This window comes from Schistocerca nitens, chromosome 4 (assembly GCF_023898315.1).
Source record: "Schistocerca nitens isolate TAMUIC-IGC-003100 chromosome 4, iqSchNite1.1, whole genome shotgun sequence".
NCBI classification, from domain to species: domain Eukaryota; kingdom Metazoa; phylum Arthropoda; class Insecta; order Orthoptera; family Acrididae; genus Schistocerca; species Schistocerca nitens.
Genome location: NC_064617.1, coordinates 305094953 through 305109342, shown reverse-complemented (window position 1 = coordinate 305109342; position 14390 = coordinate 305094953). Strand labels below are relative to the sequence as shown.

The 14390-nt window shown below is 47.0% G+C and overlaps 1 protein-coding gene across 2 annotated transcripts in view; it reads right to left on the bottom strand.

Moving 5' to 3' along the window:
* LOC126251958 (phosphoinositide 3-kinase regulatory subunit 4) overlaps positions 1-14390 on the bottom strand; it is a 209624-nt gene that overhangs the window by 157402 nt on the left and 37832 nt on the right. For both annotated transcript variants that reach the window (XM_049952721.1, XM_049952722.1), the window contains exon 3: positions 3623-3772. In XM_049952721.1, the coding sequence (XP_049808678.1) occupies positions 3623-3772 (150 nt within the window). The remainder of the gene's footprint in view (positions 1-3622; positions 3773-14390) is intronic.

The following is a 14390-nucleotide window of genomic DNA, read 5'->3' as shown; positions in this document are numbered from 1 at the left end:
AGCATCTCGCATTGCACTACATGCTATATTTCGAAATTCTGCAAAACTTTGCCAATCTTGGAGATTTTGCGTTCTTTTAAATTTGGCATGCTTTTTTTGTTGCTTCTGCAACAACGATCTGACCCGTTTTGTGCACCATGGGGGATCAGTACCATCACTTATTAATTTATGTGGTATATATCTCTCAATTGCTGTCGATACTATCTCTTTGAAAACATTCCACAACTTTTCTACACTTACATGATCAGATCAGAAGGAGTGAAGACTGTCTATTAAAAAGGCGTTAAGAGCATTTTTAACAGCTTTTTTAAACAGATATACTTTGCGTTTTTTTTTTTTATGGTTGTAGGCATTACAGTATTCAGCCTAGCAGCAACTGCCTTGTGGTCGCTAATCCCTGTATTCGTCACAATACTCACTATTTGTCCAGGATTATTTGTTGCTAAAAGGTCAAGTATGCTTTTGCAACCATTTATGCTTCGAGTGGGCTCATGAACTAATTGTTCAATATAATTTTCTGAGAAAGCATTCAGTACAAGTTCGGATGACGTTTTATGCCTGCTGCTGGCTTTAAACTATAATTTTTCCAGCATATCGAGGGTAGACTGAAGTCATCACCGACTATAACTGTATGAGCAGGGTACTTATTTGAAATGAGACTCAAGTTTTCTTTGAACTGTTCAGCAACTATATCTTCTGAGTCAGGGGGTCGGTAAAACGATTCAATTAATAGTTTAGTCCGATTGTCAGGTATAACCTCTACCCATACTATTTCACACGAACGGGTATAACCTCTACCCATACTATTTCACACGAACTATCTACTTCAGTTTTGCTACAAGGCAAGCTACCTCTGACAGCAATAAATACTCCACCACCAACTGTATTTAATCTATCCTTTCTGAACACTGTTAGATAGTTTGAAAAAATTATGGCTGAACTTATTTCCGGCTTTAGCCAGCTCTCTGTACCTACAACTATTTGAGCTTCAGTGCTTTCTATTAGGGCTTGGAGTTCTGGTTCTTTCCAAACACAGCTATGACAATTTACAACTACCAGCAAACCAACCCTCTGTGAATGCCCAGACCTTGCGGGCTGAGAAGCTTCCTCTGGAACAGGGAGGACAACTGCATCCAGCTCAGAGACATCATCAGCTGCCCGAAATCTGTTCATCAAACATACCAGGGAGGCCCTACGATTGGCCCATCAGAATGTTTTTCGCTGCCTGCCAGACTTTGGAATGATCTCCCACTCAACCATGGGTGAGGGGTCAACCTCAGTGCAGGCAGTACCCGAGGTGGTCACAGCAGTGGACCGATTGGAGGACATGTCGGACGTGCTCGACGTCCCTCGCATCCTCGCATTCAATCCCCCACCAATCGGTCCACGCCCTTGGCAGCAGCCTCAATTTGTGTGACGAAAGCCAACGCAGCCTGGAGCTGTGAGCGAAGGGTCGCCAACTCAGCTTCCATCTGTACACAACAATCACAGTTCCTATCCATTACTGCAGTCGCTCCTGTTTGAAACTCGTAAAAATACATAACAAACGAGCGGTGTACTCGCCTTATTAGCAGTGGGAAATCAAAGTGCTCTCTCACTGATGGTCTAACCGACACTGAGCTGTTCTAACGAAACGAACAAAAGCCTGTACAATACGAGGGTCAACACAACGGTCGATAGCAACGGCGGTACTGTACACAACACTGTTATTGAAGTAAAAGGTTGTGCCTAGGAAGCACTCGAAACGCAAGAAATTACAAAAATAAACTAGTAACTATACAGATAACTGAAAATAAGTCGCACCTGATTGTAGATCGTAAAAATATGTAACAAGAGAACGGTATACTCGCCTTATTAGTAGCAGGACCTCGCAGTGCGCTCTCGCTGACGGTCTAACAACAAGTAGTCACATTAGTAAAGGGTGCCCCATATAAAACCAGTGGGCATCACGTATCAGTTAATCATCTCTAATCGAACTGCTTGTGAAATGGCAATGCTGTCTCGAAAGTTAGCTATACTGCATTTTGACAGAAAGTTTAACGCATCAGTAGTTGTGAGAAGCTCATTGTGAGTTGCTACAGCAGTGGGGCAGTTTGCACTAGACTAACGAACTGATACTGTGGAGTGTTACATAAAGACAGGCTCTATCACGGAATATAACAAAATGTTTCAAGCGAAGTATCCTGGTACGAAACTCACCACAACCAGCACTATTCAAGATCTGGAGGGCTGTACAATCCGTACAGAATGTGCAGAGGAATAGACAACCATGAGGCCCCCTGAAACTATAGACAGAATTCACATTGACATTATGAGAAGTCCCCACAAGTCGGTACGGAGGTTATCACAGCTGTACCTCATAAATTGTGTGAGTGTGGTGCAAGAGTTAAATTTGAGAACCAGGAAAAAAAGGAGCTCATTATTGTAACTAGCTGTTAACATCAATTGCTAATGGTTACCTGGACCCCTTGCTTTACTTCATTTCAGATGAGGGCTGGTTTCATTTGTCAAGTTATGTAAACTTTCTGAATCACAGATACTGGTCACAGGACAACCCAAATATTCTGCATGAAGAACCTCTCCATTAAGAGAAGATATGTGTTTGGTGTGTGTTGCTCGGCATGTGCATTATTGGCCCCACATTTTTCAATCACACCTTAAACAGTGACAGATATGACAGAACAACCATTCACACATTCAACCAAAGCATGGAACACATCACCAATGTGCTCCCTGAAGACAGACTTGTCAGTAGAGGCCTCTGGCCCCCAAGGTCCTCTGACTTTTTATGTATGGGGTACACTAAAAAGCAAAGTGTATGCTGAAAATCCTTGCAAATAGATGATCTGAAACAGAAAATTACCAGAGAAATTAACAACATTGCGCCTGCAGAATTATAGCATGTTGCTGGTAACATCATCACACGAAGTCAGCTTTGCCTGGATGCCCATGGCTACTACTTCCAGCATCTCTTATGAACAGGTAACTACATGGTTTTTACCATTACTATTAACAATTCTTTGTTACTTAGTTCATTGTTACTTGACTCTCGGGTGTGAGGCATATCGGCTTTATGTGGGACACTCTGTAGTACTTCCTTTTTCAGTACCTTGGACATATGACTGAAGATCTTGTGATAACAAGAACAGTTGGTACATCTGTAGTGACTATTCCCCACTCTGAAAATGCTGTTTCATTCTATTTGAGTTACCCGCAGTCAAGTACATTGTCAAGCAAAAGAAAAATCTTCCGAGAGAAACATTTCACACTCTCCAATTGTGGCCTACAAGTGTTCCAATAAAGAATACTGCAGCTGTTATATTTGTTAGATTTTCCACAGTTACACATAGCAGGATGCCCTAATCATGTCTTATACTATACAATCTTTTGCCGTGTTAACAGTATGGTAAATTATGTTCCACAGCTTTTAATGGTGATACAATTATGAAGATCAATAATGGTGTAGTACCTATGCACAATCATATCAGTAATGTAATCAGAACACAGGCAGTCAATATGAGAATCACATTTATATGTAATATTCATAGCATTTCAGGATAACTGTTTGGCAATGTAATCCGTAAGTCATCAAATATGGCAATGCTTCACATGCAAAACTTACTCCAACTTTGTGGCACTGATGAAGAGCATAAAGAAGTTGAAATGCAATCCATTTCTTCTCAATAGCTGTGAGGAACGGTCTTGTGCTTATCCGATCATACAGACTGTATTTTACATACTCTCGCATAAGGAAAGCTGCTTTATCTGTTAACTGCAACACAAAAAGAACACTGGAAGGTAATTATGTGCAAAATGTCCATTTAAATTTATATTACATCATACAGCAAATATCTACACAATTTTTTAATTTAACCGTATGGCTAGGGGCCCCCGTTAGGCAGACTGTTCGCCGGGTGCAGGTCTTTCAATTTGACACCACTTCAGTGACCTGAAGTCGATGAAGATGATAGGATGATGATGAGGACAACACAAAACCCAGTCCCTGGGTGGAGAAAATTCTCCAACCCAGCTGCTAATCGAACCCGGGCCCAGAGGACTGACAATCCATCATGCTGACCACTCAGCTACCAGGGGCGGACATCTACACAATAACGTATTATTTATGGTGTCAAGTGGCAGCCGATTATTAGTCTAATATTTTTACTGCAGTTTATTATTGCATTTGTCTTGATTTGAACTGGGATATAAAAGCAACAGTGGCCCCAGCTCACTATTGTTCACACCGAAGTAGGTTTATTGTGAGATTTCACTTCTTATGATAGTAGTAAAGCCAACCAGTACCATTACAGAGTGGTAGGAGGTCCTTTATTAGAAACAACTTCTTCCGGACTTGATGATCCATATATTCTGTGTCTTTTCATCTCCAACAGTTTGCACTGAAAGATTACATGTGGTGCACTTTCGTCACCCTCACCATACAGGCAAAACCTAGGATCTCCTTTTTTTGTTTTTACATCATAGTTCACTATTCTACATGCTGACTTCTGAACCAGTTTTATAGTTGGTTGGTTGGTTGTGGGATTAAAGGGACCAGACTGCGATGGTCATCGGTCCCTTTTTCCAAGAAATTAAAACCGCCCAAAGAGAAGAAAAACGAACAGCAGGAAAGACGTCAGGCAACACTGGACGAGAAAGACTCCAACAGAGATCAGACAAGACAAATTAAAACACACAGAGAGTGACGGTGGTTGGCCAACCATAGAGAAAAAAAGAGGAAAAGCCAACCACCAAGAACACATTAAAAACTCAGTTTAAAATCAGAGGCTAAAAGCCAGAATCAACACTAAAAAACATAAACACTCAGATTAAACTATAAAAAAACCCTGCCTGAATAAAACGCAAAACTAAGTCCACCATGGCAGAGTCATCTAGTAAAAGGACAGGGAGCGTATCAGGCAGCGCAAATGTCTGCCTGAGCACAGTTAAAAGCGGACAAGTTAATAAAATGTGCACCACCATCAAAACTGCCCCACAGCGACAGAGAGGCGGGTCCTCACGATGCAATAAATAACTGTGAGACAGTCAGGTGTGGCCAATGCGGAGCCGACAAAGAACAACTGAATCTCTGCGAGTGGCTCGCATGGATGACTGCCACACATGCGTCGTCGCCTTCAGAGAACGGAGTTTGTTTGGCGTGGGTAGATTGCGCCATTCAGTGTCCCAAAGCGAGAGAACTTCGTGGCGGAAGGCTGCCCGCAAATCAGTCTCCAGGAGGCCAATGTCCAGGGTGGGTTCAATGGTGGCCTGTTTGGCCAGGCGGTCAACATTTTCATTGCCTGGGATACCGACATGCCCGGGCGTCCACACAAAGACCACAGAGCGGCCGCAACGTGCAAGAGTATGCAGGGACTCATGGATAGCCATCACCAGATGAGAACGAGGAAAACACTGGTCGAGAGCTCGTAAACCGCTCAGGGAATCGCTACAGATAACGAAGGACTCACCTGAGCAGGAGCAGATATACTCTAGGGCTCGAAAGATGGCGACCAGCTCAGCAGTGTAAACGCTGCAGCCAGCCACCAAGGAACGTTGTTCGGAATGGTCCCCTAGAGTGAGCGCATAACCGACTCGACCAGCAACCATCGAGCCGTCAGTGTAAACAATGCCAGAGCCCTGATACGTGGCCAGAATGGAATAAAAGCGGCGGCGGAAGGCCTCTGGAGGGACTGAGTCCTTCGGGCCCTGTGCCAAGTCGAGCCGAAGGCAAGGGCGAGGCACACACCATGGGGGCGCGCGCAGAGGTGCCCGGAAAGGAGGTGGAACAGGGAAAAACCCAAGCCCAGAGAGGAGCTCTTTGACGCGTATGGCGATCGGACAACCCGACCGGGGCCGACGTTCTGGCAGATGGACGACTGACTGCGGGAACAGGACACGGTAATTTGGATGCCCGGGCAAACTAAAAACATGGGCAGCATAAGCAGCCAGTAATTGTTGGCGTCGTAACCGCAGTGGAGGGACACCTGCCTCCACTAGTATGCTGTCCACAGGGCTGGTGCGGAAAGCACCAGTGGCAAGGCGTATCCCGCTGTGGAGAATTGGGTCCAGCACCCGCAACGCAGATGGGGATGCTGAGCCATAATCCAGGCTCCCATAATCCAGACGGGACTGGATTAACGCCTGGTAGAGCCGCAACAGGGTAGATCGGTCGGCGTCCCAGTGGGTGTGGCTCAAGCATCTCAGAGCGTTTAGATGCCGCCAACATGCCTGTTTAAGCTGCCGGATATGAGGCAGCCAAGTCAACCGGGCATCGAAAACCACCCCCAAAAACCTGTGTGATTCCACCACTGAAAGAAGTTCGCCGGCAAGATAAAGCCGCGGCTCCGGGTGGATAGTACGTCGCCGACAGAAATGCATAACGCAGGTCTTGGCTGCCGAAAACTGGAACCCATGAGCTACAGCCCAAGACTGCGCCTTGCGGATAGTGCCCTGCAGCTGACATTCAACAGCTGCAATGCCAGTAGAGCTGTAGTACAGGCAGAAGTCGTCAGCATACAGGGAAGCGGAGACAGAATTTCCCACGGCCGCAGCGAGCCCGTTAATGGCTATTAAAAACAGGCAGACACTTAAAACAGAACCCTGTGGCACACCGGTCTCCTGGACGTGGGAGGAACTATATGAGGCCGCGACTTGCACGTGGAAGGTACGATACGACAGAAAATTTCTGATAAAGATCGGCAGTGGGCCCCGAAGACCCCATCCATGAAGCGTAGAAAGGATGTGATGACGCCATGTCGTATCGTACGCCTTCCGCATGTCAAAAAAGACAGCGACCAGGTGCTGACGGCAGGCAAAGGCAGTACGGATGGCCAACTCCAGGCTTACCAGATTGTCGGCGGCGGAGCGGCCTTTACGGAACCCACCCTGAGACGGAGCCAGAAGGCCCCGAGACTCCAGTACCCAATTCAAGCGCCGGCTCACCATCCATTCGAGAAGCTTGCAAAGAACGTTGGTGAGGCTAATGGGGCGGTAGCTGTCCACCTCCAAAGGGCTCTTGCCTGGTTTCAAAACAGGGATGACAATGCTTTCCCGCCATTGCGACGGAAACTCACCCTCGACCCAGAGACGGTTGTAAAGGTCGAGGAGGCGTCACTTGCAGTCCACTGTAAGGTGTTTCAGCATCTGACAGTGGATGCGATCTGGCCCGGGAGCGGTATCAGGGCAAGCGGCAAGGGCACTGTGAAATTCCCACTCACTGAATGGAGCATTGTAGGATTCAGAAGTGTGGGTGCGAAAAGAAAGGCTTCGACGTTCCATCTGCTCTTTAATGGAACGGAAGGCCTGGGGGTAATTCACAGAAGCGGAACTCATAGCAAAATGCTCTGCTAAGCGGTTTGCAATGACGTCGGAGTCAGTACAAACTGCTCCATTCAGTGAGAGCGCAGGGACGCTGACAGGGGTCCGATAGCCGTAGACGCGTCGAATCTTGGCCCAGACCTGCGATGGAGTGACATGGAGGCCAATGGTGGACACATACCGCTCCCAGCACTCCTTCTTGCCTTGGCGGATAAGGAGGTGGGCCCGTGCACGCAGCCGTTTGAAGGCAATAAGGTGGTCTACGGAGGGATGTCGCTTGTGATGCTGGAGCACCCGCCGGCGATCTTCAATCGCTTCAGCGATCTCAGGCGACCACCAAGGCACAGCCCTCCGCCGAGGGGACCCAGAAGAACGGGGAATGGCAGATTCGGTGGCAGTAACGATGCCGGTGGTGACCGATTGAACCACCGCATCAATGTCATCACTAGAGAGAGGCTCAATAGCGGCAGTGGAGGAAAACAACTCCCAGTCAGCCTTATTCATAGCCCATCTGCTAGGGCACCCAGAAGAGTGATGCCGTCGTAATGACAGAAAGATCGGAAAGTGGTCACTACCACACAGGTCGTCATGCACACTCCATTGGACGGACGGTAAGAGGCTAGGGCTACAGATTGAAAGGTCAATGGCGGAGTATGTGCCATGCGCCACACTGAAGTGTGTGAAGGCACCATCATTTAAAATCGAGAGATCGAGCTGCGACAATAAATGCTCAACGGTGGCGCCTTGACCTGTTGCCACTGACCCACCCCACAGAGGGTTATGGGTGTTGAAGTCGCCCAATAGCAAGAAAGGTGGCGGCAATTGGGCTATCAGCGCAGCCAGGACATGCTGCGAGATATCAGCATCCGGTGGAAGGTAAAGACTGCAGACGGTAACAGCCTGTGGCGTCCACACCCGAACAGCGACAGCCTCTAAAGGTGTTTGGAGGGACAGACTCGCTGTGCCGAGTGTGAAGGACATAGAGGCAGATGCCACCAGACACCCTTTCATATGCTGCCCGGTTCTTATAATAACTCCGATAGCCACGGAGGGCGGGGGTTCGCATTGCTGGAAACCAAGTTTCCTGAAGAGCAATGCAGAAGAATGGGTGAAGGCTGATAAGTTGGCGAAGTTCAGCTAGATGGTGGAAGAAACCGCTGCAGTTCCACTGGAGGATGGTATTGTCCATGGCTGAGAAAGGCGAGACGGGACTGGGAAGGCAGGTTACGCCGCTGGGTCACCTGCTGCCTCCGATTGAGCACCTGTGCTAGTGCTATCCATGGCATCTGAGGGACCGGCGAGATCGAGGTCCTCAGCGGACGCAAGGATCTCCACCTCGTCCTCAGACGTAGAGGTGAAAGGTTGCGGTGGGACAGGCGCCACCGCAATGTCAGGATGCTTGGGAGCCTTTTTCTTCGGCTGCTTTGCACGCTGTGCCTTTGGAGGGTCTGGCTGGGAGGGCCCCACTGAGTTAGTCTCAGGGACGGACGACGACCGTGAAGCCCTATGACCAGCGACCGGTTGCTGTTTCAAAAATTTGCGGGTGTCCGCTTTGGCACTGGGCAAAGCTGGGGATGGGAGGGCCCCAAGGGACCCCTTCCTGGCTAGAGGAGCCAAAGAAGTCTCACGCTTCTCCGGCTGGGAAGGGGGAACGAATGTCCCCAATGGTTTGGGTGGTGTTGTTCCTGAAGTAGGTGGAGCAGGAGCAACAGAGGGGGAAGTGCCCCCAACAACCAAGGGGGCCGGTTCATTCTGACATAGCTGAGAGGCAACAGTATGTGACGACACGGGAGAGGATCGTACCGGTGTTGCAGCAGCGGCATAGGTGGATGTCATGGGCACAGGATGTAGTCGCTCATATTTCCGCCTTGCTTCAGTGTAGGTCAGACGGTCCAGCGTCTTATATTCCATTATCTTCCTTTCTTTCTGGAAGATCCTACAGTCCGGTGAGCAGGGGGAATGGTGTTCTCCGCAGTTAACACAGATAGGAGGTGGGGCACATGGAGTATCGGGATGAGAAGGACGGCCACAATCTCGACAGGTGATGCCGGAAGTACAGCGAGCTGACATGTGCCCAAACTTCCAGCATTTAAAACACCGCATCAGAGGAGGGATATATGACTTCACATCACAACGGTAAACCATCACCTTAACCTTTTCGAGTAAGACATCACCCTCGAAGGCCAATATGAAGGCACCAGTGGCTACCTGATTATCCATCGGACCCCGATGGATGCGCTGGACGAAGTGAACACCTCGTCGTTCGAGATTGGCGCGTAATTCATCATCGGACTGCAGAAGAAGATCCCTGTGGAATATAATACCCTGGACCATGTTGAGACTCTTATGCGGCATGATGCTAACTGAAACATCCCCCAACTTGTCACAATTGAGCAACAGCCGTGACTGGGCAGAGGATGCCGTTTTGATGAGCTCAGAACCAGAGCGCATTTTGGACAAGCCCTCCACCTTCCCGAACTTGTCCTCTAAATGCTCCACAAAAAACTGGGGCTTGGTCGACATAAACGATTCTCCATCAACCCGCGTACACACGAGGTACCGGGGTGAATATTCTCCACTGCCTTCTTTAGCCAGACGTTCCTCCCATGGAGTGGCCAGAGAGGGAAACGATCCCTGATCGAATTTCTTCCCGTTGAGGTTAGACCTCGATCACTTAGAGACTGCTGGTGGAGGCCCACCAGCGAGAGATGATGTACCACGCTTCATTGCGGGTCATCCGCCTTGATGCCCCCCACTCCGACCAGGGGCTCTCCCCACGGGCGCCACCCAGCCGCAGCAAAGACCACCTGGCAGGATGGCGTTTGCCGGGAGTCCCGATGCCCCAGAGGGATAGGCATCGACTCCTCGGCATACGTTGGGAGGTAGCAGCTCAGGCATCAGCAGTGCGATCCCTGTGTAGTCAGGGGGCTACCACCAAGAGGGTACATGACAACCCCACCACAACAGACTGGCTACCATGCTGGATGTCGGGTGTCGAAATATCCATGTACAGCACGAGGGCAAAGATGGAAGTGCACAATGGAGGGAATGTATGCTACCCGGAACACACTGCAGCCAATGTGGCCGGAAGCTCGATGGAAGTCCAACTCCATGACAATATCGGGTGTGCCAGATCTTAGGGCAAGATGGATATATAATACACCACGTAAGGCGTCCTTCCCCAAATGGTACGCACTAACAGAAAATATTGAAAGAGAGTGGTCAAACCCCTTAGGGGACCAACACATTAAGGCCGAAACGTTTGAGACTCCTTTTAGTCGCCTCTTACGACAGGCAGGAATACCGCGGGCCTATTCTTACCCCCGAACCCGCAGGGGGGAGTTTTATAGTTCTGATTTAATCAATGCATTACTGATCCCTGAGTGACCAGTGACCTACAGCAGGTTTATCCTGTTGCTTTCCCCTAGTCTCACAAGGGCTTTGTGGCATTCTGCAACAGCATTTGGTCTTGTTGCAGGGGTCGATAGAGATTTCAGAGCTGCTTGGCTATCTGAATAAATGTAAAACTTAAGATTTTTGACATGTCAGTAATCCACATTATGTCTCCTGCACAGTATCATGGTTTGTTCTTCCACTGCTTCCTACTTTCAACTGTTGAAAGATTTATTGACGCAGCTGGAAGCTACTGTATAGTCAGCCAGCTTTTCCCAAATCATTCCTATAATTACCACATTCAGTGTTTTGGTGCGGGGTTCTTGATACCCTAAAGATCTCTGGTTATTTCCAGTTTTTAGCCTGTATGCTCCTGCTATTGCCTCCATTTTCAGCCACTGGTGTAACAGAGGCCTGCCCAGCATGGTCCCCATTCCAGCAGTAGGTGTGCGGCTAATCCTGTTTGTGATGACTAAATAGACCAGTCTCTGCACCTAGTCAAGCTTTTTAGCAACCACCTTCTGTTTTACTTTGTTTCACCTTAGTGCAGTGCCATAAATTATCACAGATCTTATGTGAATTTTAAAATTTTCCAGGCGAACTGAATGTTCAGATAAATTTGGGCTTGCAGCCTGTCATCACTGACTACATTGCATGGTATTTCGACTGGGCACCTGCTAGTTATCTTCAGGTGAACCATCAAAGACTGACGAAGACTTGCTCTATGCTGTCCTACAGAGTGCGGTGGAAGTATTTTGTGCATGCATCAAAATGCAAGTTGACAGACGGACCAGGCTTCGTGACAGCAGCACTCTCGCTGGTGGAACCATAGAACTAAGTTGTCCTCTGTGTTACCAGTCATGAAGGCCACTAGCCTACTCTGTCATCTTCGATTAGAACAAATCGTGGAGGTGATAGGGTTCAATGTAGAGTCCAACTGGTTGTCACTATCATGGTTCGTAACCTGTGTCAGCCTTCACTAATTGGCAAAAACTTCGAGGTGGACATCACTGTTTTGTTTTGGCCTGCTCTATCCTCAACCTATTTTATGCTTAAACAAGAATATTTTGAACAGACTGATGGCGTCGCCATGGGCAGCCCTATGTCTCCCTTGGTGGCCAACTTTTTATGGGAGATTCCAAGGAGAGACCGCTTGAATCAGCTGCCCTTAAACAACGTGTATTTTGAACGTCTGTAGACAATACTTTCATAGTAGGCCTCAAGGGGAAGATAAATTAATGGAGCTTCACCACCACCTCAACTCCATTCATAATGTCATTCTGCCTTTCTTGGATGTCTTGGTTGATGAAAGAATGATGGCTCTCTGAGGCATTCTGTTTATCTTATGCCCATTCATACTAACTTGTATTTGCAAGTGTCAAGTTGTCAACACCCATTGCAAACTATGGGCATGCTTAAAAAACTTGTACACAGAGCTCAGACAATCTTAGATCTATATAGTTTGCCTAAAGAGTTCACCCACCTAACGACAGTGAAAAAAATGGATATTCCATCCAGCAAATTACCAGGAAGTGGATCAAGAGGAGAACACGCTGGTAAAATCTTTAGCTTTTGTTCCTTTTGTGAGCAACATTTCAATTGAAATGGCAATAATCCTTGTAAATTTCAAGTGAAAGTGATTTTCCACCTACCACCTAAGATTGCAGACCTTTTGGGATCAGTGAAGGACAACTTGCTATTGTGGAGTTAACAAAATACCTTGTCAGTGTGGTATGGGTTACATAGGACAGACTCCACGCACAGTGAAAGAACACTGCACTAAGAATCAATGTTGCACTCGCCTTCGTCTGATGGAAAATCTGATGAACCACAATAACGTCTACCAGTTGGACAGTATGTGGAACCCCATAATCTCCACAATTTGTTGTCACAGAAGACGATGGATATGCAAATGCCCACGGCGAGTGGTAACATAGAGGATAGCTGAGTCCCACAATTCCACTTGTGAGGGTGCTGCCACTGGGAAGTGTGGTCTGTCTGTCAACTTGAATTTTGGTGCATACGCGGAATACTCGCACTACACTATACAGGGTTGAACAAAGCAACTCTTCGTCAGTCTTCGATGGCTCACCTTATGATGACTGGCAGGTGCACAGTCGAAATATCATGCAATGAATTCAACAATGACCAACTGCAAGACTGAAATTTGTTTGAACATCACGGGTCTTACTGCATTTGTATACACCTAGTGCGTACTCTTGGGGCTTGGACTCCAGTATTTTCCATGGGCTCTTCTAGTACTTATAAGAGTATCTTTTGCCTTGGACCAAGTATTCCTTATGTGAGGGGTCCATGATAATTTCACATCCTAGGTTACCCCTAGATACAAGGGCTATCCACAAAGTACATTACGTTTTGGAATTAAAAATAAATAAAGTACTGGAAATTTTTTTATTATATACAGATGAAAGCCACACCTAAATACTACTTTTCTACATAGTTGCCATTTAAATTAAGGCACTTATCGTAGCGATAGACGAGCTTGGAAATTCCTTTGTCGTAAAATTCGGCCGCCTGCACCTTCAACCACGTTGTTACCTCTTCTTGAAGCTGTGCATTGTCATCAAAACGCTGCATAGACAACCACTTCTTCATTGCTGGGAATAAGTGGAAGTCGCTCGGTGCCAGGTCGGGACTGTACGGCGGATGAGGAAACAACTCCCACTTAAAAGATTCGAGAAGTTCACGAGTGGCATTTGCCGTGTGGGCCCGGGCGTTGTCATGAATGAGCAAGATCTTTGAGCCCAACTTCCCCCTACACTTGTTTTGTATTGCTCTTCTGTTGTGCAGAGGTTGTGCAGAGTTTGGCAATACCTTTGGGAGTTTATTGTAGTGCCTCTTTCCAGGAAATCCACAAAAATCACACCATTTCTGTCCAAAAAGAAGAGGTAACCATGTGGTTGAAGGCGCAGGCGGCCGAATTTTACGATGAAGGAATTTCCAAGCTCGTCCATCGCTATAATAAGTGCCTTAATTTAAATGGCAACTATGTAGAAAAGTAGTATTTAAGTGTGGCTTTCATCTGTATATAATAAAAAAAAATTCCAATACTTTCTTTATTTTTAATTCCAAAACGTAATGTACTTTGTGGATAGCCCTCGTACTTCATTGCCCTCTCTACAGGTAGAGTTTCATCTAGAAGCTTATGATTCTAGCACACTGTTGGACACACTTCCTCATAAATGCTACTACACCAGTTTTCTTGGCGCTGGGCCTCAGATCGTGTTCCATGCACCAGTTTTGCACACTGTGCAAGGCACATATTCTTCTAACAATAGTAGTAAATTTGCCAAGTATTACTATGACTAAGTTGTCTGGATATCCTTAGCATAAGTAGTCTCTAGTAATTAGCTCTTTAACGAGTTCATTCACAACTAGGTTCCACAGTAGTGGGGACAAAACCCCTCTTTTTGAACACACACTGGTGATGCTGATCACCATTATTTTATTTATCATGGTGGCTTCTGCCTTTCTGAAATCAACATGGTCTTAATCTACATACATGCAGTGGTCTCATGGTATGCCATTCTGCAGCTTTAATTGCGGATTTGGTCAAATTGCTAAAAGTCCCTTCAATATCCAGGAAGGTGCACAAAGTACCTTTCTGCAAGTGTAGTGCTTTTTACACCTTCCCAACATGTTGGTGAAATGCTGTTTCACAT